This window comes from Ruditapes philippinarum, unplaced genomic scaffold (assembly GCF_026571515.1).
Source record: "Ruditapes philippinarum isolate M1 unplaced genomic scaffold, ASM2657151v2 ctg8520_1_1_1_1, whole genome shotgun sequence".
NCBI lineage: Eukaryota > Metazoa > Mollusca > Bivalvia > Venerida > Veneridae > Ruditapes > Ruditapes philippinarum.
The window spans coordinates 31214-56549 of record NW_026864280.1 but is presented as its reverse complement, the minus strand read 5'-3'; the positions used below and the strand labels follow the sequence as shown (position 1 = coordinate 56549).

The window sequence follows — 25336 nt, the reverse complement described above, 5'->3', positions numbered from 1 at the left end:
CATGTTTAGAGGGGTTTTATTGTATCTGTCACATTCAAACGCTGCTTTATAAATAACAGTTGAAATGATTCAACATAGAACAACTAAAATTACATTGGTGTCACTTGTTTAGTTTTTTATGTAACTGTCAATTATTTTGTTGAAAATAAACGTTCATTTGAATTACATCTTCCTACAAATGATATAAACGTTCGTTTAGAATTACATTAGATAAATATTACAACTCTCTATATGTGTCAAAGGATGTTATCAATAATGTAGTGGTTTTTACCTGGTCACGTCAGAAAACAGTAATTGAAATACAATAGTCTGAATTATTTAGCGCTACAGCTGGTAATATTGTACCGTATACATGGACAATACCCGGTAAATTGATGCTGTTTTATTTATAATATAAGGAATTCTTACGCTTCTTGAGAAGCATTTACTTGAGAGGAATACAAAATGAGAAAAATACGAAAAGGTTGGTTATTTTCCTTATTTTACGGAGAAGATAATGGTTATAAAATATGATGTATGTTGAGATACATGTATTGTGATCCATATTCCAACCAAATCTTATGATATACTCTATCCTTACTGTTATCTTTAGGATTAAGTTTTTTGTTTGCTTTTGCTTGTATTTTACGGCGCATCAATACTGTTAATGTCATATGACGATCTCCCAGCATTTAGAACTGGGGGAGTAAGACATCAGGTGTCCCTCCCTGCATTATCTCAGGCATGAACTGGCATCTTAGTAGAACTTCCGGTGTTCCGTTAGCTTATCGGATAGCCAACCCGCATGAAAGCACAGCCACTTTAAAATGTGACATTATGTCCATCCATGTGTATGTCACGGTTCAGAACTGTTTACTAATTAGGAGACAAAATGTGTAAGCGCCCGGATAGCTCAGTCAGTAGAGCCGCGGAACGGTATTCCGAGGGTCCCGGGCTCGAATCCCGGTCAGGCTGCACATTTTTCTCACCCTGTGACATCCTGTGAAATTTGGCCCCACGTTGGGTAACATGTATATGTTGAGAGTAAGGTAAAAGTAAAAAAAAAGTTTACATTTTGTCATACTTTCTATTCTACTTTCAATGAATATTCACGTGGCACACTGTAGTTTGTATAAATATCCTGACACGCAGTTGATAAAAAGAGAGGATCAGCTTCTTTTTTTTATCTTTTAGGCAGTTTAAAAATTTTACCAAAGCATTTCTAATTATAAGTTATTGGTCAGTCACCATTTAAATAGTCAGTATTTTGAAATGTATATAATATTATACTCTAACTCGAAATCGAAAAAAATGATCATACTAGCTGTCACTTAAACACCACTTGTGACATTGTCGTACATGTTTATATTACATACATCAATGGTAGGATACTACGTCATCGCGCACCTGCTGAATGCTCCCACTTGGACCATTTTTTTCGTCGACTCAAAGGTAAAATACAATTTTATTATAAGAAAACGTAAGAGTATTAAAAAATCATGTAGCGCACCAAAGAATGGCTATAGTATTTGAGATAATTGTAAAAAAAGTTTATAGATTTATTGCCTGGTTTAGGCCTGAAAACGGGATAAGTGTTTTTCTCTGAATGCTCCCACTCGGACTTCTCCCGAAACATATATGAAATAAGGTTGAAAACCTTCTTTAAAATTATTTTTAACGTACCGGGACATAAACCGAGTCATGTATACCCATTATTCTATATTAGTTTCAAATATTTCTATTCAAAAGTCAGTTTTTCTTAATTCTTTTTATAAAAATGGAAAATGCTCCCACTCGGACTCAACTTCAGAGATGCTCCCACTCGGACCTTAATATATACACATTTTGAAAGCACATTGCTGTCTTAAGATATTACTGTTTTTTTCAAAATATCTTTATATTCACGTTCATATATTCATTTGATCAGTAAGAATTCAATGAAACAGCATTTTTAAAATACGATACTAATATTTAAATTACTAAACAGTCTCGTAAATATGTCTTCTTAGAGGATGAGTATAAGGGAAAAAAGTTGTGTTGAAACAATTCCTCGTTTAAAAGAGTCGCTTAAATAAGAAACAAATTGTTTATACATTTTAAAAATGTAATAACGTTTTGTTTTGCAGAAAGTATTTGAATTTGTGACCAGTATGGGAAAAGGTATAAACCATATTGCGACTCAAGGAAGCACATGGCAGGACATCTTGGCACGGCAAAGCTGGAGCAAATATTTTAGATACCAACTGTGGATATATCTCATTGAGGAGGAATACTCTAGAAAACACAAGAATAATAGTTCTTTGAAGTAACTGTCTTTTGTTCAGTTTTTTGCGTTAATTATTGGACAATGTGTCATAAAGGATGAATTCATCTGAAATTTCACTGGAGGATAGATTTCAATAAAGTAAAATACCGCAAACAAGAATGACAACTCTCCAGTTTTGGAGTTATTGCTCTTTGTATTCACTATCATTAGTTTGCAAGGACCATACCTCTAAAGGTATTTGAGATATAAACTTAAAACTTTATATTGAACATGTTTAATAGAAGTGAATAGCAGAGCATAAGGACCAGAAGTGTTCACTTAATGCTTCTTTGTTGTTTTTCTTTGTTTTTTTCATGGGAGTGTTATTTTTGTCATGATTTATTATGTCTAGGCTATATAATTTTTCATTAATTTTCACGAGTATCATTACTTGGAATTTTTTCACGTATGTAAGGGTTTCTTCCCCTTTGAAATGTACTTCCTCCTTATGGCGGGGGATTTTGCTGTCTGTGATTCCTTCTTGTATTATTGTTGTTATTTTAACGTCATTCAAATATCCTGAAATCATTTTTCTTTGATTTTATTCATAAATATAATGCTCAAATGAAGATTTATCAATATTGTATGTTCCGAAAAGCATTATTTGTAAAGATAATACCGAATTTACATTTCATAAAGGGAGGTAATTAGAAATATATTTTCTATTTAGTGTAAGTTGAATATTTCAAAAAGAAATGAATGCATAATGCATACATGTATATTTTAATGATTACATATAATGTGGACAAGCATTTACAGTACGTATTTTACATATTCCTTTATGTTTGAAAATTGTTTTAGTACCATAAATATTAATACATTTAATTTATAGACAATTTCAATTGGTAACAGCCTGAAATATAACTTACACGATCTTTAATTACCAAAATATGGTAAAGACTGTGATAAAGAAAAAACTATGATCTATGTTTTCTTATTTTTTTATTTTTTATTTAGGTAAAAATACGTACACATGATAACTTTCATACTTAATAATTAATACTTGTTAATAATTGTGACGCCGTAGTATGGCAGTACATTGACTTTTTAACCAGTTCATGACAAAAATGATTTACATGTTGTTCTTTAATAAACTATTCAAATCAACCGATAGATATTGACTTCTTTACGTTCATAAACGTACCATTATGCTGTTTTAAAACCTAAATCACAAGTTTAACAAACACGCAAACGATTGGGTTTTAAATTATTAACAAGATATTAAAGTCAGCAATTATTGAATAAATGCTGCCTCCAATATGTGCACGAGTCCACCAGAATCTTAATCCGGTATGGTACTAAACAATGTATAATGGCTACTTTGTTAAACACCACAATTTTTCAACATCTAAACAAAACTTTATTCTTGAGATCCAAACTGCCCATTTAAAGTCTTATAGTCCTAGCTTGTTGTTGGCAATAATTTTGAATTATCTCTTCGCTTGCAACAAAAGCCAAGTGCACCTTTTTGTATAGTGATCCTGTCAGTTGAAACTTTGTCATGGCACCTTGTTCCTGCCCAACGACGTCATTATACAGAATCAAAGAAGTGATCTCTGTAACAAGAATGAAAAGTTAATGTTGCCAAACACAGTAGTTATTGACAAAATGGTGTTAAAATTGTGAGAATAATCCATAAAAGCTAATACAGCAATGTGCTTTCAAAATGTATAAATTTGGGTCCGAGTGGGAGCATCTCTGAAATCGAGTCCGAGTGGGAGCATTTTCCATTTTCATAAAAAAAAAACTTTAAAAGACTGACTTTTAAATAGAAATATTTGAAACTAATAAAGAATAATGGGTATACATGACTCGGTTTATGTTCCGATACGTTAAAAATAATTTTAAAGAAGGTTTTCAACCTTATTTCATATATGTTTCGGGAGAAGTCCGAGTGGGAGCATTCAGAGAAAAACACTTATCCCGTGTTCAGGCCTAAATCAGGCAATAAATCTATAAACTTTTTTTACAATTATCTCAAGTACTATAGCCATTCTTTGGTGCGCTACATGATTTTTTAATACTCTTACGTTTTCTTATAATAAAATTTTATTTTACCTTTGAGTCGACGAAAAAATGGTCCAAGTGGGAGCATTTTGCAGGTGCGCGATGACGTAGTATCCTACCATTGTACATTATCACAGCCGGTGTATGGTTAACATCTCCATATGTCACAGAAATGTATTCAATAATATATCATTTATAATTAATTTTTACTTTATACTTTTCTAGGACTAAAGATTTTCCGGACTTACCCAATAGTAATTTGTTTATGCGTTGGCTACATCTATATATGTATGAATTTTTTCGTTAAAACAACTCCGGAACACCGTATTACACACAATCAAATGACTGTTATTACTTATTTCACGGATAAAGGAGTTGATGGCGAAACTAGAGCGAAAACTACAAAAGAAGATAAGCAAACAGACATTCGCAATATACCTAAATGCAATATGTCTAGCTATATTGCTTATGGTAGTGGCCTTTGTCTTACAGTGTTGTCCAAGAGAAAGATTTCTTTACCATCAGATGTAATAATGGGTAAAACGTTAAAGCTGAGTCAGCAAAAAATAATGAAGACTAAAGCAGGCAGTAGAAATCATCGGAACGATTATTTATTGTCAAGAGAAGAAAACTGTAGCATTGATAAGGTTGTTCAACATTGTCACACTTTAAGGGAATCGTATATATATGGAAAACATAACACTTCGACTGAAGAGAAGTTGTATCCACTAGCGTTTGCAATGAAAATTCATACATACGGTAACCAAGCACACAGACTTTTAAGATACATTTATCATCAACATAATATATACTGTATACATATCGATGGAAAAGCAGATATTGAAATCTACAAGAGATTCAAACTAATTGAGTCATGTTTTGATAACATTATTGTTATCGAAGATCGAGTACGTGTGGTATACTCAACAATACGTGTTGTAGAGGCAGAGCTAAAATGTATGAAAGCTTTAAGTGGATCAACAACGAAATGGAAATATTATATCAATTTAACTGGACAAGAATTTATGTTGAAGACCAATGCAGAACTTCTGAAGATATTAAAAGCTATGAATGGAACTAATGATATTGAAAGTTATCCGGTACCATTTACAGAATATCACAAATTCAAACAAAGGACATTTATCATAAACGAAAATCCTATTATAACGCGTCAAAAGAAGCAAGGATTTCGTCAAAACATTAAAATACATAAAGGAAGTGCTTACGGAATGTTTAGTAGAGAATTTGTAAATTTCATTTTAAATGATAACTTTGTGAAAGATTTTTTGATTTGGTTAGGAGACACTTACGCTCCAGAAGAATTAATCTGGGCAACATTACAAGTGTTGCCAGGTACTCCCGGAGGGCGTTCCAACTCAGTGTCAACCAAAGACATTTATATTTCACGGGCTGTCAAGTGGCAAATGGATCAAACAGTAACTTGTCATGGAAAATACGTACACTGGATTTGTATTTATGGTTTAGAAGATCTTCCATGGTTACTTAGTCATAGAAATATTGTTGCAAACAAATTTTATGAAGACTTTGACCCACTTGCCTTATATTGTGTTGAAAATATTATGTATTTAAGGTTAATGCATGGCAAATGATCACATTGATCTGACTTTATACACGCAGTAACACATATTATCAAGAAACTTTCACACACAATTAAGAGTTGTTTCAAACTAAGTGTTTTAGTAATTTTATCTTGGAAAAGTACATCAAATCGTTGTTAACAACGCCGCGATAGGTATTTCATAGCGCGTTAGTGACATTCGTTTCTAAAAGAAGATTGGGAAACAAATCGCCACTTCATTAATTTACATATTGAGAGCGTAATTGTTAATAAGACCTTCTTGTTTATATGTTTTATCGACGGCAAATTTCAGTTTCTACTTAAGTTCTTTTGACATGACAATTATATGAAACGATTTATGAATTATCTATAACTAACCTATTTAACCTTTTGGAGAGCCAAAAGCCGCTCTAAGCGACTTAATTAAAAATGTTGATAAGCCATGATTTGGTCTCAAGACATGTATTTATTAATAAACACTTAGTTCTTTTGCTCAACGGACACCTTTTGAAAGTCCGATTTCTCAAATACGATCGTTTTTATTAATCGTATAGATAAACAAGATCGAGACTGCACGTGGATGTTGCTGGTCGGGCTGTCACTTAGATAAGCACTTGAATGTTATTTGTACTAACATTTCCGAAAATATCCTTTACAGCACATTGGAGGATAATGTTCAATCGGCTATGCCTCAATACAGAGGTTTTCAATATAGTGTTATTTTTCACATTTTTACCTTTGTTAACCGCATCTTTTTAAGATTGGCTTTTTATATATAATATATTGTTTTCTTTGAGTGAGATCCTTTGATTTATTCATATGCATTCCCGATATACATTTGTAATGAATTACAAAAATACATGTATATATTTTCGGAAATGGACAATTACACCTTAGTTAAATATAATTTGTCAAAAATGCTGCAAAAGATGCGCATTATACTTCAATTATTTGTTTTCTTGTAAAACCTTTGTATATCCTTATTGTTATGATGTTATCTTTTCCATTTGCTTATACAATTAAATATTATTATTTTAATTTATTGATTGGTATTAGCCATTTGATATATGTCTATATAGATTATACGTACGTACTGTGTACGCATGGATATATTGCGCAAATGTATTTTGAAATAAATTTGAATGAACTTTTGAAACACTATATTATCAATTGCCAAAGTTCATTGCTCTTAAAACAGCTTTTTTAACTTCACTCATGTAAAAATTGTGTTATAATTGTTTGAAATATAGAATTATATAAAGGATTTATGACACTGATTTAGGCACTTTTTTAATGTGACCCTGGAAGATACACCTACAAGATACATAAACCAAAGGTCAACAAATCAATATGACCATTAATATATGTATTAACTAGTATCTTTGATGTTAAAATGCTAAGACTTGAGTCTGCCGGTAACACAGGCTATTTACCGTACACACGTATTAAATGTAACTAATATACGGAATGTATACCGTGGGGAACCCGGTTGAAAGCTGTGTTGGAAGACTCTACAAGCTTGTTTCATTCCGAAGATGGGCAGGGTACAAAGTATAAAAAATAGAGAACATTAGATGAGTGTAGGCTCAATACGAAATTTATTGAACGAGTTGAATAAAATAACCTACAAAAATTCTATTTTTTTCGCCTTTTTAAATCCGGCTCTAAATAAGACAAAAATTTAAGATTTCGTAGGTTTGTTTTATTTTTCCATAATAAGGCCCTGTCGCAGGAAAAAAAACTTGATTCATAATAATGCTAAATGAATATGGCAACTTACATAGCAATATTTTATATATTTGACCTTTATTCACAAATTTGCCAACTCTTTTTAACATGAGTAACAATAATTAAATGGATGTGAAGTCAAGTCATAACGCAACAATTTAAGACTTCTTGCAAAAGTTTAAAATGCTGTCACATCTTTGTATGGTCACACAGAATAATATAATATTAGAGTCGAGTTCAAAGCAGGGATTTTAAATGCAAATTCTTTTATTTTATACTATTAAACTAAGAATAATGAAGATCTTCATTGTATTACTTAGCGCAATATATTTGGCCTAGTCAAGTTCGACTAGATTTTCACTGTCTAATTTGGTTGGTTGAAAAAATAAATGAAAAAAAAAACAACAACAAAAAAAAACCACAAAAACAACAACAACAAGACACTCGTACTAACTGGCCTAAACCTAGTTTTGAAATAACTAATTTAAACAGTTTTGCATAGCATGTTTGCTTTAAATGTATATTTACTCACTGATACTGGGAGTATGTTCATAATGTTTTTATGGTGAAAGGGGTGACTGATTAACTTTCAGAATTTATTAAGAAATGAAAACAACAACAGGAAAACCCCCAAAACAGCAAGCAAACAAAAAAAAATTTGGTGAAATATGGACATAGCTGAGATTTGTACTGAGCCATCGATTGGTAATAAAAAGAGGATATTTGTTTGTTTGTGTGTAAGGTGAAATTTTATTTCATTGAGTGGGCTTTAAAAACAGTATTCTCACTCGTGGCTACGCCTCGAGTGAGAATACTGTTTTTAAAGTTCACAAGATGAAATAAAATTACATCTTACACAACAAACAAACACATTTTCTTTTTATTTTATGCTTAACAACAAGTGAAAACGAAATTTTCTTAATATTTACGTTAATATTAAAATCTGTTTTCCCCATTTAGAGCCTCAAAAAAATCGAATTTCTCATTAAATACAAGAAGTCATGGGCTGAAAAAATAAGTTCCACAATCAACTTTAAATGGTGGCGATAGTATTCATTTTATTGAAAAGCTATGTCTGATCGCTTGTTTAAATAATAAAAACAAATAATTCCAGTAGGAGAAAAAGTCCAACCATTGTTACTGACTGCGAATTTATATTAGACCTGGCTATGTTAAATGTAAGCGGCCGCCATTTTTAAAGTTGTGTATTTCACTGAATGAAAATAATTGTGTTTGATTCAGAGGGATATCATTTGGATTTGTTAGTCATACACCTTTTTAAAAGGAAGAAGACTTATTTGAGGATTGTAACATGATTGTGTTGACAGATGTGTAAACATTCAAATAAGTGGATAGGAAATTGGAGAACTCGGAAGCCTTACGAACTCTGGGTTGTTTACATAATCTTCGACTGAAAGCTGCCGATGCTTTTCAAGTTTTCATAAAGCATACGGCAGTTATTGCTCGTAGGATACTTAAATATTCCCAAATGTCATCAAGAACAGTTTTGCATGTGGAAGGAATGTATTTTTCAGACTGTAAAAATGAAACAAAAAATTAAAGAGACGATATTTGGTGATTGGTAACTTGAATGAATAGAAGTAACTAACTGTAAGTTTTCTTCTTTTTATTACTTGTGTCATATAAGTTATTCATCAATTTCAGGTTAACTTTTCTTTAAACAGCCTGACATTGTCGGAATAGTCAGCAAAAATAAAATTGAGGTGCCACATGAGGAAAATCTTAAAAAAGTAGTTTCGTCATTGAAAAGTGTGAAATTATATTTTGATAATTTTCACTGTGAAATTATCAAATATAATTTTCACGGATAAATCAGTAATTCACTGAAAAGCATAAAATAATATCTAATAACGTGGTTTTGTCTAGCTAACAAGATACACCAATTAGGATGTTATCTTTAAGGCGGAAAGCGGTTTTTTGTATATCTAAGCTTAGGTAACAAGATTGACCAATTAGGGTGTTACCTTTAATAGAGCGATTTTACAGTGTTTCTAAGCTTAGCTAACAAGATTAACAAATTAGGATGTTACCTTTAATATATCAGTTTTACTTTGTTTCTAAGCTTAGTTAACATGATTGACCAATTAGGATGTTCTCTATAATATAGCGCTTGTACTGTGTACAACAAGATTGGCCAATTAGGACGTTACCTTAAATAGAGCGGTTTTATTGTGTATCTAAGCTTACCGAACAATGCGCTAAGAATTATTGGTTATTTTTAATAGACGAATTTTACTGAGTATCTATATAGACCTACATAACAAGAACAAGAATCATCAACTGGTACCTTAAAGCATCACTGGTTATGTTAAGAAGGGGTTTACTGTTTGTGTCACACTCAAAAACAAACTCAAATATAACAGTTGAAATGATTCAACATTCACATCTGTTTCACTTGTTTAGTTTTTTTATGTAACTGTCAATCATTTTGTTGTAAATAAACGTTCATTTGATTTACATCTTCCTACAAATTATATAAACGATCGTTTAGAATTACATTAGATAAATATTACAACTCTCTATATGTGTCAAAGGATGTTATCAATTATGTAGTGGTTTTTACCTGGTCACGTCAGAAAACAGTAATTGAAATACAATAGTCTGAATTATTTAGCGCTACAATTGGTAATATTGTACAGTATACATGGACAATACCCGGTAAATTGATGTTGTTTTATTTATAATATAAGGAATTCTTACGCTTCTTGAGCAGCCTTTACTTGAAAGGAATACAAAAATGAGAAGAATACGGTTATTTTCCTTACTTACGGAGACGATATTGGTTATAAAATATAATGTATGTTGAGATATTGTGATCCATATTCCAACCAAATCTTATGATATACTCTATCCTTACTGTTATCTAAAGGATTAAGTTTTTTGTTTGTTTTTGCTTGTATTTCACGGCGCATCAATACTGTTAATGTCATATGACGATTCTACACCAATTAAAACTGGGGGGGGGGGGTCCCACCCTGCATTATCTCAGGCATGAACTGGGATCTTAGTAGAACCACCGGTGTTTCCGTAAGATTATCGGATAGCCAACTAGCATGAAAACACAGCCACTTTAAAATGTGACATTATGTCCATCCATGTGTATGTCACGGTTCAGAACTGTTTACTAATTAGGAGACAAAATGTGTAAGCGCCCGGATAGCTCAGTCAGTAGAGCCGCGGAACGGTATTCCAAGGGTCCCGGGCTCTAATCCCGGTCAGGCTGCACATTTTCCTCACCCTGTGACATCCTGTGAAATTTGGCCTTTACGTTGGGCAACAAGTATATGTTGAGAGTAAGTTAAAAGTAAAAAAAAAAGTTTACATTTTGTCATACTTTCTATTCTACTTTCAATGAATATTCACGTGGAACACTGTAGTTTGTATAAATATCCTGACACGCAGTTGATAAAAAGAGAGGATCAGCTTCTTTTTTTTATCTTTTAGGCAGTTTTAAAAATTTTACCAAAGCATTTCTAATTATAAGTTATTGGTCAGTCACCATTTAAATAGTCAGTATTTTGAAATGTATATAATATTATACTCTAACTCGAAATCGAAAAAAATGATCATACTAGCTGTTACTTAAACACCACTTGTGACATTGTCGTACATGTTTATATTACATACATTATCACAGCCGGTGTATGGTTAACATCTCAATATGTCACAGAAATGTATTCAATAATATATCATTTATAATTAATTTTTACTTTATACTTTTCTAGGACTAAAGATTTTCCGGACTTACCCAATAGTAATTTGTTTATGCGTTGGCTACATCTATATATGTATGAATTTTTTCGTTAAAACAACTCCGGAACACCGTATTACACACAATCAAATGACTGTTATTACTTATTTCACGGATAAAGGAGTTGATGGCGAAACTAGAGCGAAAACTACAAAAGTAGATAAGCAAACAGACATTCGCAATATACCTAAATGCAATATATCTAGCTATATTGCTTATGGTAGTGGCCTTTGTCTTACAGTGTTGTCCAAGAGAAAGATTTCTTTACCATCAGATGTAATAATGGGTAAAACGTTAAAGCTGAGTCAGCAAAAAATAATGAAGACTAAAGCAGGCAGTAAAAATCATCTGAACGATTATTTATTGTCAAGAGAAGAAAACTGTAGCATTGATAAGGTTATTCAACATTGTCACACTTTAAGGGAATCGTATATGTTTGGAAAACATAACACTTCGACTGAAGAGAAGTTGTATCCGCTAGCTTTTACAATGAAAATTCATACACACGGTAACCAAGCACACAGACTTTTAAGATACATTTATCATCAACATAATATATACTGTATACATATCGATGGAAAGGCAGATATTGAAATCTACAAGAGATTCAAACTAATTGAGTCATGTTTTGACAACATTATTGTTATCGAAGATCGAGTACGTGTGGTTTACTCAACAATACGTGTTGTAGAGGCAGAGCTAAAATGTATGAAAGCTTTAAGTGGATCAACAACGAAATGGAAATATTATATCAATTTAACTGGACAAGAATTTATGTTGAAGACCAATGCAGAACTTGTGAAGATATTAAAAGCTATGAATGGAACTAATGATATTGAAAGTTATCCGGTACCATTTACAGAATATCACAAATTCAAACAAAAAACATTAATCATAAACGAAAATCCTATAATAACGCGTCAAAAGAAGCAAGGATTTCGTCAAAACATTATAATACATAAAGGAAGTGCCTACGGAATGTTCAGTAGAGAATTTGTAAATTTCATTTTAAATGACAACTTTGTGAAAGATTTTTTTGATTTGGTTAAGAGACACTTACGCTCCAGAAGAATAAATCTGGGCAACATTACAAGTGTTGCCAGGTACTCCAGGAGGGCGTTCCAACTCAATGTCCACTAAAGACATTTATATTTCACGGGCTGTCAAGTGGCAAATGGATCAAACAGTAACTTGTCATGGAAAATACGTACACTGGATTTGTATTTATGGTCTAGAGGATCTTCCATGGCTGCTTAGTCGTAGAAATATTGTTGCAAACAAATTTAATGAAGACTTTGACCCACTTGCCTTATATTGTGTTGAAAATATTATGTATTTAAGGTTAATGTATGGTAAATGATCACTTTGATCTGACTTAATACAACAGTAATTATCAAGAAACTTTCACACACAATTAAGTGTTGTTTCAAACTAAGTGTTTCAGTAACTTTATCTTGGAAAAGTACATCATATCGTTGTCAAGTCTTCTTAAAAACAACGCCCCGATATATATTTTATAGCGCGCCAGTGACATTCGTTTCTCGGGAAACGAATCGCCACTTTATTAATTTACATATTGAGAGCGTAACGGTTAATGAGACCTTCTTGTTTATGTATGTTATCTACGGCAAATTTCAGTTTCCACCTTAGTTCTCTTGATATGACAATTATATGAAACGATTTATGAATTATCATTATCTACAACTAACATATTTAACCTTTAGGAGAGCCAAAAGCCGCTTTTTAAATAAGCGACTCAATTAAAAATGTGGATAAGCCATGACATGGTCTCAAGACATGTATAAAGTAATATACACTTAGTTCTTTTGCTCAACCGACACATTTTGAAAGTCCGATTTTTCAAATACGATCGTTTTTATTGATCGAATAAATAAACAAGATCGAGGTTGCACGTGTATGTTGCTGGTCGGGCTGTCACTTAGATAAGCACGTAAATGTTATTTGTACTAACATTTCCGAAAATATCCTTAACAACACATTGGGGGATAAATTGGATAATGTTCAAACGGCTATGCCACAATACAGAGGTTTTCAATATAGTGTTGTTTTTCACATTTTTACCTTTGTTAACCGCACCTTTTTAAGGGAGGTTGTTGTGTACCGCTTTTTTGATATATATATATATATATATATATATATATATATATATATATATATATATATATATATATATATATATATATATATATATATATATATATATATATATATATATATATATATATAATATATTATATTCCCTTATCTTTTTTTCCATAACAGGGTTTGTTTTCTTTGAGTTAGATCCTTTGATTAATTCATGTATTCCCTATATACATTTGTAATGAATTACAAAAAAACATACGTATTTAAAGCTGCACGCCTCCAGATGAGCCAAAATATTTCAAGAAAATCAATATTGAGAAAAAATACACTTAACTTTTTACATGTTATGTGTGGTTTAACACTGATTTTGCAGTATTATATCACCATATTTCTACTGCGTTACTAACGCAGTAAGGGCTGTTTTTGCATATGTTTACCACTTTTGGTAATTTTCGTGGATTGTAAGTGCAGATTGCAATATGCTATTTACTTTTTTTGTTCACCTCACATTAATTTACTTTTAAATAAATTTTCTAATATTTTTTTAAGAAAATTAACAAGAATCTGGAGGCGCCCTGCTTTAAACATAATTTGTCAAAAATGTTGCAAAAGATGCGCAGTATACTTTATTCATTTGTTTTCTTGTAAAACCCTTGTATATCCTTATTGATAGGATTTTATCTGTCCCATTTGCTTATAAAATGAAATATTTTAATTTTAATATATTGATTGGTATTAGCCATTTGATATATGTCTATATAGATTATACGTACGTACTGTGTACGCATGGATATATTGCGCAAATGTATTTTGAAATAATTTTGAATACACTTTTGAAACACTTTATTATCAATCGCCAAAGTTCATTGCTCTTAAAAAGCTATTCTAACTTTACTCTTGTAAAAATGTGTTATAATTGCCTGAAATATATAATAATTTATTATATACAGGATTGATGACACTGATTTAGGGGCACATTTTTAATGTGACCCGGGAAGATACACCTACAAGATACATAAACCAAAGGCCAACAAGTCAATATGACCATTAATATAAGTATTAACTAGTATCTTTGATTTAAAAATGCTCAGACCTGAGTCTGCCGGTAACACAGGCTTTTTACCGTACACACTTATTAAATGTAACTAATATACGGAATATATACCGTGGGTAACCCGGTTCCGACGATATGTAGAAAGCTGTGTTGGAAGACTCTACAAGCTTGTTTCATTCCGAAGATGGGCAGGGTACAAAGTATAATAAATAGAGAACATAAGATGAGTGTAGGCTCAATACGAAATTTATTGAACGAGTTGAATAAAATAACCTACAAAAATTCTATTTTTTCGCCTTTTTAAATCCGGCTCTAAATAAGACAAATATTTAAGATTTCGTAGGTTTGTTTTATTTTTCCATAATAAGGCCCTGTCGCAGGAAAAAAACTTGATTCATAATAATGCTAAATGAATATGGCAACTTACATAGCAATATTTTATATATTTGACCTTTATTCACAAATTTGCCAACTCTTTTTAACATGAATAACAATAATTAAATGGATGTGAAGTCAAGTCATAACGCAACAATTTAAGACTTCTTGCAAAAGTTTAAAATGCTGTCATATCTTTGTATGGTCGTCACACAGAATAATATAATATTAGAGTCGAGTTCAAAGCAGGGATTTTAAATGCAAATTCTTTTATTTTATACTATTAAACTAAGAATAATGAAGATCTTCATTGTATTACTTAGCGCAATATATTTGGCCTAGTCAAGTTCGACTAGATTTTCACTGTCTAATTTGGTTGGTTGAAAAAATAATGAAAAAAAAAACAACAACAAAAAAAAACACAAAAAACAACAACAACAAGACACTCGTACTAACTGGCCTAAACCTAGTTTTGAAATAACTAATTTAAACAGTTTTGCATAGCATGTTTACTTTTAATTGTATTTACTTATTTACTCACTGATACTAGGAGTATGGTCATGATGTTTTTAGGAAGAAAGGGGTGACTGATTAACTTTCAGAATTTATTAAAAAATGAAAACAACAACAAGAAAAACCCCAAAACAGCAAGCAAAAAAAAAAAAAAAAACAAAAAAAAAAAACAAAAAACATTTTGGTGAAATATGGACATAGCTGAAATTTGCACTGAGCCATCGATTGGTAATAATATCTAATAACGTGGTTTGCCTAGCTAACAAGATACACCAATTAGGATGTTATCTTTAAAGCGGAAATCGGTTTTTTTGTATAAGAAAGTAAGTAAGTAAATATTTTATTATAGTGACATGTGTATGACAGTTTACAAATAACGAAATTAAATAATTTAACATAACACCCGGCCCAATGGACCAATAAGTCACCTGAAACATATTTACATTCTAAATAGTTCACATGAAATTATTATACTGTACACATCATCAATATTACAGGATAAATATTTCGATAAATATTTCAACGATTAAACAAGGATTTCTTTCTTTTAAGATAAGCATTAACAAGGTATTTAGCTACTTTTCGTGGAAAACTTACAACAAGATATTTCATTTTCATATCATCGTTCATGTTCATAAAATCTTCATTCATAAATTGTTCACTAAAAATGTCTACTCTGATGTTGTTGTAAAAGGGACATTGGACTAAAATGTGTTTTTCATCTTCTATTTTATTATCTGGACAAAACAAAAAAAATCTCTGTATATCTAAGCTTAGGTAACAAGATTGACCAATTAGTGTGTTACCTTTAATAGAGCGATTTTACAGTGTTTCTAAGCTTAGCTAACAAGATTAACAAATTAGGATGTTACCTTTAATATATCAGTTTTACTTTGTTTCTAAGCTTAGTTAACATGATTGACCAATTAGGATGTTCTCTATAATATAGCGCTTGTACTGTGTACAACAAGATTGGCCAATTAGGACGTTACCTTAAATAGAGCGGTTTTATTGTGTATCTAAGCTTACCGAACAATGCGTTAAGAATTATTGGTTATTTTTAATAGACGAATTTTACTGAGTATCTATATAGACCTACATAACAAGAACAAGAATCATCAACTGGTACCTTAAAGCATCACTGGTTATGTTAAGAAGGGGTTTACTGTTTGTGTCACACTCAAAAACAAACTCAAATATAACAGTTGAAATGATTCAACATTCACATCTGTTTCACTTGTTTAGTTTTTTATGTAACTGTCAATCATTTTGTTGTAAATAAACGTTCATTTGATTTACATCTTCCTACAAATTATATAAACGATCGTTTAGAATTACATTAGATAAATATTACAACTCTCTATATGTGTCAAAGGATGTTATCAATTATGTAGTGGTTTTTACCTGGTCACGTCAGAAAACAGTAATTGAAATACAATAGTCTGAATTATTTAGCGCTACAATTGGTAATATTGTACAGTATACATGGACAATACCCGGTAAATTGATGTTGTTTTATTTATAATATAAGGAATTCTTACGCTTCTTGAGCAGCCTTTACTTGAAAGGAATACAAAAATGAGAAGAATACGGTTATTTTCCTTACTTACGGAGACGATATTGGTTATAAAATATAATGTATGTTGAGATATTGTGATCCATATTCCAACCAAATCTTATGATATACTCTATCCTTACTGTTATCTAAAGGATTAAGTTTTTTGTTTGTTTTTGCTTGTATTTCACGGCGCATCAATACTGTTAATGTCATATGACGATTCTACACCAATTAAAACTGGGGGGGGGGGTCCCACCCTGCATTATCTCAGGCATGAACTGGGATCTTAGTAGAACCACCGGTGTTCCGTAAGATTATCGGATAGCCAACTAGCATGAAAACACAGCCACTTTAAAATGTGACATTATGTCCATCCATGTGTATGTCACGGTTCAGAACTGTTTACTAATTAGGAGACAAAATGTGTAAGCGCCCGGATAGCTCAGTCAGTAGAGCCGCGGAACGGTATTCCAAGGGTCCCGGGCTCTAATCCCGGTCAGGCTGCACATTTTCCTCACCCTGTGACATCCTGTGAAATTTGGCCTTTACGTTGGGCAACAAGTATATGTTGAGAGTAAGTTAAAAGTAAAAAAAAAAGTTTACATTTTGTCATACTTTCTATTCTACTTTCAATGAATATTCACGTGGAACACTGTAGTTTGTATAAATATCCTGACACGCAGTTGATAAAAAGAGAGGATCAGCTTCTTTTTTTATCTTTTAGGCAGTTTTAAAATTTTACCAAAGCATTTCTAATTATAAGTTATTGGTCAGTCACCATTTAAATAGTCAGTATTTTGAAATGTATATAATATTATACTCTAACTCGAAATCGAAAAAAATGATCATACTAGCTGTTACTTAAACACCACTTGTGACATTGTCGTACATGTTTATATTACATACATTATCACAGCCGGTGTATGGTTAACATCTCCATATGTCACAGAAATGTATTCAATAATATATCATTTATAATTAATTTTTACTTTATACTTTTCTAGGACTAAAGATTTTCCGGACTTACCCAATAGTAATTTGTTTATGCGTTGGCTACATCTATATATGTATGAATTTTTTCGTTAAAACAACTCCGGAACACCGTATTACACACAATCAAATGACTGTTATTACTTATTTCACGGATAAAGGAGTTGATGGCGAAACTAGAGCGAAAACTACAAAAGTAGATAAGCAAACAGACATTCGCAATATTTCTTAATGCAATATATCTAGCTATATTGCTTATGGTAGTGGCCTTTGTCTTACAGTGTTGTCCAAGAGAAAGATTTCTTTACCATCAGATGTAATAATGGGTAAAACGTTAAAGCTGAGTCAGCAAAAAATAATGAAGACTAAAGCAGGCAGTAAAAAACATCTGAACGATTATTTATTGTCAAGAGAAGAAAACTGTAGCATTGATAAGGTTATTCAACATTGTCACACTTTAAGGGAATCGTATATGTTTGGAAAACATAACACTTCGACTGAAGAGAAGTTGTATCCGCTAGCTTTTACAATGAAAATTCATACACACGGTAACCAAGCACACAGACTTTTAAGATACATTTATCATCAACATAATATATACTGTATACATATCGATGGAAAGGCAAATATTGAAATCTACAAGAGATTCAAACTAATTGAGTCATGTTTTGACAACATTATTGTTATCGAAGATCGAGTACGTGTGGTTTACTCAACAATACGTGTTGTAGAGGCAGAGCTAAAATGTATGAAAGCTTTAAGTGGATCAACAACGAAATGGAAATATTATATCAATTTAACTGGACAAGAATTTATGTTGAAGACCAATGCAGAACTTGTGAAGATATTAAAAGCTATGAATGGAACTAATGATATTGAAAGTTATCCGGTACCATTTACAGAATATCACAAATTCAAACAAAAAACATTAATCATAAACGAAAATCCTATAATAACGCGTCAAAAGAAGCAAGGATTTCGTCAAAACATTATAATACATAAAGGAAGTGCCTACGGAATGTTCAGTAGAGAATTTGTAAATTTCATTTTAAATGACAACTTTGTGAAAGATTTTTTGATTTGGTTAAGAGACACTTACGCTCCAGAAGAATAAATCTGGGCAACATTACAAGTGTTGCCAGGTACTCCAGGAGGGCGTTCCAACTCAATGTCCACTAAAGACATTTATATTTCACGGGCTGTCAAGTGGCAAATGGATCAAACAGTAACTTGTCATGGAAAATACGTACACTGGATTTGTATTTATGGTCTAGAGGATCTTCCATGGCTGCTTAGTCGTAGAAATATTGTTGCAAACAAATTTAATGAAGACTTTGACCCACTTGCCTTATATTGTGTTGAAAATATTATGTATTTAAGGTTAATGTATGGTAAATGATCACTTTGATCTGACTTAATACAACAGTAATTATCAAGAAACTTTCACACACAATTAAGTGTTGTTTCAAACTAAGTGTTTCAGTAACTTTATCTTGGAAAAGTACATCATATCGTTGTCAAGTCTTCTTAAAAACAACGCCCCGATATATATTTTATAGCGCGCCAGTGACATTCGTTTCTCGGGAAACGAATCGCCACTTTATTAATTTACATATTGAGAGCGTAACGGTTAATGAGACCTTCTTGTTTATGTATGTTATCTACGGCAAATTTCAGTTTCCACCTTAGTCACTTTGATATGACAATTATATGAAACGATTTATTTATAAGCGACTTAAATGTGGATAGCCATGACATGGGTCTCAGAATGTATAAGTAATATACTAGTTCTTTGCTCACCGACACATAATTATCATTAATCTAACTAACATATTTAACCTTTAGGAGAGCCAAAAGCCGCTTTTAAATAAGCGACTCAATTAAAAATCCGGCTCTAAATAGCAAATATTTAAGGATTTCGTAGGTTTGTTTTATTTTTCCATAATAAGGCCCTGTCGCAGGAAAAAAACTTGATTCATAATAATGCTAAATGAATATGGCAACTTACATAGCAATATTTATATATATTTGACCTTTATTCACAAATTTGCCAACTCTTTTTAACATGAATAACAATAATTAAATGGATGTGAAGTCAAGTCATAACGCAACAATTTAAGACTTCTTGCAAAAGTTTAAAATGCTGTCATATCTTTGTATGGTCGTCACACAGAATAAATATAATATTAGAGTCGAGTTCAAAGCAGGGATTTAAATGCAAATTCTTTTATTTTATACTATTAAACTAAGAATAATGAAGATCTTCATTGTATTACTTAGCGCAATATATTTGGCCTAGTCAAGTTCGACTAGATTTTCACTGTCTAATTTGGTTGGTTGAAAAAATAATGAAAAAAAAACAACAACAAAAAAAAAACACAAAAACAACAACAACAAGACACTCGTACTAACTGGCCTAAACCTAGTTTTGAAATAACTAATTTTAAACAGTTTTGCATAGCATGTTTACTTTTAATTGTATTTACTTATTTACTCACTGATACTAGGAGTATGGTCATGATGTTTTTAGGAAGAAAGGGTGACTGATTAACTTTCAGAATTTATTAAAAAAATGAAACAACAACAAGAAAAACCCCAAAACAGCAAGCAAACAAAAAAAAAAAAACAAAAAAAAAAAAACAAAAACATTTGGTGAAATATGGACATAGCTGAAATTTTGCACTGAGCCATCGATTGGTAATAATATCTAATAACGTGGTTTGCCTAGCTAACAAGATACACCAATTAGGATGTTATCTTTAAAGCGGAAATCGGTTTTTTTGTATAAGAAAGTAAGTAAGTAAATATTTTATATAGTGACATGTGTATGACAGTTTACAAATAACGAAATTAAATAATTTAACATAACACCCGCCCAATGGACCAATAAGTCACCTGAAACATATTTACATTCTAAATAGTTCACATGAAATTATTATACTGTACACATCATCAATATTACAGGATAAATATTTCGATAAATATTTCAACGATTAAACAAGGATTTCTTTCTTTTAAGATAAGCATTAACAAGGTATTTAGCTACTTTCGTGGAAAACTTACAACAAGATATTTCATTTTCATATCATCGTTCATGTTCATAAAATCTTCATTCATAAATTGTTCACTAAAAATGTCTACTCTGATGTTGTTGTAAAAGGGACATTGGACTAAAATGTGTTTTTCATCTTCTATTTTATTATCTGGACAAAACAAAAAAAATCTCTGTATATCTAAGCTTAGGTAACAAGATTGACCAATTAGGGTGTTACCTTTAATAGAGCGATTTTACTGTGTTTCTAAGCTTAGCTAACATGATTAACAAATTAGGATGTTACCTTTAATATATCAGTTTTACTTTGTTTCTAAGCTTAGTTAACATGATTGACCAATTAGGATGTACTCTTTAATATAGCGTCTGTACTGTGTATCTTAGCTTAGGTAACAAGATTGACCAATTAGGGCGTTACCTTTAATAGAGCGGTTTTACTGTGCATCTAAGCTTACCGAACAATGCGCTAAGAATTATTGGTTATTTTTAATAGACAAATTTTACTGAGTATCTATATAGACCTACATAACAAGAACAAGAATCATCAACTGGTACCTTAAGCATCACTGGTTATGTTTAGAGGGGTTTTACTGTATATGTCACACTCAAAAACAAACTCAAATATAACAGTTGAAATAATTCAACATTCACATCTGTTTCACTTGTTTAGTTTTTTATGTAACTGTCAATTATTTTGTTGTAAATAAATGTTCATTTGATTTACATCTTCCTACAAATTATATAAACGTTCGTTTAGAATTACATTAGACAAATATTACAACTCTCTATATGTGTCAAAGGATGTTATCAATTATGTAGTGGTTTTTACCTGGTCACGTCAGGAAACAGTAATTGAAATACAATAGTCTGAATTATTTAGCGCTACAGTTGGTGATATTATACAGTATACATATACAATACCCGGTAAATTGATGCTGTTTTATTTATAATATAAGGAATTCTTACGCTTCTTGAGCAGCCTTTACAAAAGGAATACAAACATGAGAAAAATACGAAAAGGTTGGTTATTTTCTTACTTACGGGACATATGGTAAAATATAATGATGTTGAGATATTGGAATATTCACAAATTTATATATCTATCCTATGTTACTTTAGGTAGTTTTGTTTTTTTGCTTGTATTTTACGCCTCTAATACTTAATATATGCATTTCCAGCATTTAGAACTGGGGAATAAAGAATCAGTGTCCGTCTGCTTATCTCAGGCATACTGGCATTTGTAGAATCGGTGTCGTTAGCTTATCGATGAACCCGATAAGGTTTAAAATGTACGTTTTGTATCATGTTATTCCTCAGAATGTTTCTATTAGGAGACAAATGTTAAGCGGATAGTAGTAGTAGAGCCGCGACTATTCTGAGGTCCTGACGGTCAGCTCCATTTTTCTCACTGTGAATCCTGTGAATTTGGCCACTGGGTATAGTTGAGAGTAGTAAAAGTAAACAAAAATTACATTTTGTTATATTTGTTTCCTATTTAATATTCTACTTTTATGAATATTCACGTGGCACACTGTAATGTGTATAAATAACATGACGCACAGTTGAAAAAAAGAAAGGGTCAGCCTCTATTATATTTTAGGCAGTTTTAGAATTTCACCAAAACATTTCTAATTATCAGTTATTGGTCAGTCACCATAAAAATAGTCAGTATTTTAAAATGTATATATAATTTAACTCGACATCGAAAAAAATTATCATACTAGCTGTCACTTAAACATCACTTGTGACATTGTCTTATAAGTTTTTATTACATACATTACCACAGCCGGTGTATGGTTAACATCTCCATAGGTTACAGAAATGTTTTCAATAATATATCATTTAATTTTTACTTTATACTTTTCTAGGACTAAAGATTTTCCAGACTTACCCAAAAGTAATTTGTTTATGCATTGGCTACATCTATATATGTATGAATTTTTTCGTTAAAACAACCCCGGAACACCGTATTACACACAATCAAATGACTGGTATTACTTATTTCACCGATAAAGGAGTTGATGGCGAAACAAGAGCGAAAACTACAAAAATAGATAAGCAAACAGACATTCGCAATATACCTAAATGCAATATGTCTAGCTATATTGCTTATGGTAGTGACATTTGTCTTACAGTGTTGTCCGAGAGAAAGATTTCTTTACCAACAGATGTAATAATGGATAAAATGTTAAAGCTGAGTCAGCAAAAAATAACGGAGACTGAAGCAGGCAGTAGAAATCATCTGAACGATTATTATTCATTGTCAAGAGAAGAAAACTGTAGCATTGATAAGGTTATTCAACATTGTCACACTTTAAGGGAATCGTATATGTATGGAAAACATAACACTACGACTGAAGAGAAGTTGTATCCGCTAGCGTTTGCAATGAAAATTCATACACACGGTAACCAAGCACACAGACTTTTAAGATACATTTATCATAAACATAATATATACTGTATACATATTGATGAAAAAGCAGATATTGAAATCTACAAGAGATTCAAACTAATTGAGTCATGTTTTGATAACATTATTGTTATCGAAGATCGAGTACGTGTGGTTTACTCAACAATACGCGTTGTAGAGGCAGAGCTAAAATGTATGATAGCTTTAAGTGCATCAACAACGAAATGGAAATATTATATCAATTTAACTGGACAAGAATTTATGTTGAAGACCAATGCAGAACTTGTGAAGATATTAAAAGCTATGAATGGAACTAATGATATTGAAAGTTATCCGGTACCATTTACAGAATATCACAAATTCAAACAAAGGACATTAATCATAAACGAAAGTCCTATTATAACGCGTCAAAAGAAGCAAGGATTTCGTCAAAACATTATAATACATAAAGGAAGTGCCTACGGAATGTTCAGTAGAGAATTTGTAAATTTCATTTTAAATGACAACTTTGTGAAAGATTTTTTGATTTGGTTAAGAGACACTTACGCTCCAGAAGAATTAATCTGGGCAACATTACAAGTGTTGCCAGGTACTCCCGGAGGGCGTTCCAACTCAATATCCTCCAAAGACATTTATATTTCACGGGCTGTCAAGTGGCAAATGGATCAAACAGTAACTTGTCATGGAAAATACGTACACTGGATATGTATTTATGGTTTAGAGGATCTTCCATGGTTGCTTAGTCATAGAAATATTGTTGCAAACAAATTTTATGAAGACTTTGACCCACTTGCCTTATATTGTGTTGAAAATATTATGTATTTAAGGTTAATGCATGGTAAATGATCACTTTGATTTGACTTAATACAAGCAGTAATTATCAAGAAACTTTCACACACATTTAAGTGTTGTTTCAAACTAAGTGTTTTAGTAATTTTATCTTGGAAAAGTACATCATATCGTTGTTAAGTCTTCTTAAAAACAACGCCCCGATATATATTTATAGCGCGCCAGTGACATTCGTTTCTCGGGAAACGAATCGCCACTTTATTAATTTACATATTGAGAGCTTAACGGTTAATGAGACCTTATTGTTTATGTATTTTATCGACGGCAAATTTCATTTTCCACCTAAGTTCCTTGATATGAAACGATTTATGAATTATCTATAACTAACATATTTAACCTTTAGAGAGCCAAAAGCCGCTTTAAGCGACTCAATTAAAAATGTGGATAAGCCATGACTTGGTCTCAAGTCATGTATAAATTAACATACACTTAGTTCTTTTGCTCAGCCGAAACATTTTGAAAGTCCAATTTCTAAAAAACGATCGTTTTTATTAATCGTATAAATAAACAAGATCGAGATTGCACGTGTATGTTGCTGGTCGGACTGTCACTTAGATAAGCACGTAAATGTTATTTGTACTAACATTTCCGAAAATATCCTTTACAACACATTGGGGGATAAATTGATAATGTTCAATCGGCTATGTCTCAATACAGAAGTTTTCAATATAGTGTTTTACCTTTGTTAACCGCATCTTTTTAAAGGAAATATATTCCCTTATCTTTTTTCCATAGCACGGTTTGTTTTCTTTGTGTGAGATCCTTAGATTACTTAGATTACTTCATGTATTCCCTATATACATTTGTAATAAATTAACAAAAAAAAAAAGAATACATGTATATATTTTCGGAAATGTCCAATTACACCTTAGTTAAAAGCTGCACGCCTCCAGATGAGCCAAAATATTTCAAGAAAATCAATATTGAGAAAAATACACTGAACTTTTAAGAAAGGTAAAAACATTCAAGATCAAAGTTATATTTTACATGTTATGTGTGGTTTAACACTGATTTTACAGTATTATATCACCATATTTCTACTACGTTACTAACGTTGTC

The 25336-nt window shown here is 31.5% G+C and overlaps 2 protein-coding genes across 2 annotated transcripts; both read left to right on the top strand.

Moving 5' to 3' along the window:
* Positions 1-333: 333 nt before the first annotated feature.
* Positions 334-5916, top strand: LOC132725049 (N-acetyllactosaminide beta-1,6-N-acetylglucosaminyl-transferase-like). The gene is made up of 2 exons (XM_060710034.1): positions 334-463; positions 4517-5916. The coding sequence occupies exons 1-2, from the start codon at positions 445-447 to the stop codon at positions 5899-5901; spliced, it is 1404 nt and encodes a 467-aa protein (XP_060566017.1). The 5' UTR covers positions 334-444; the 3' UTR covers positions 5902-5916.
* A 15977-nt stretch (positions 5917-21893) lies between these two features.
* On the top strand, positions 21894-25045 carry LOC132725046 (N-acetyllactosaminide beta-1,6-N-acetylglucosaminyl-transferase-like). Its single transcript, XM_060710032.1, has 2 exons — positions 21894-22038; positions 22887-25045. Exons 1-2 carry the CDS (start codon positions 22020-22022, stop codon positions 24272-24274), a joined length of 1407 nt encoding a protein of 468 aa, XP_060566015.1. The 5' UTR covers positions 21894-22019; the 3' UTR covers positions 24275-25045.
* The last annotated feature ends 291 nt before the right edge of the window (positions 25046-25336 follow it).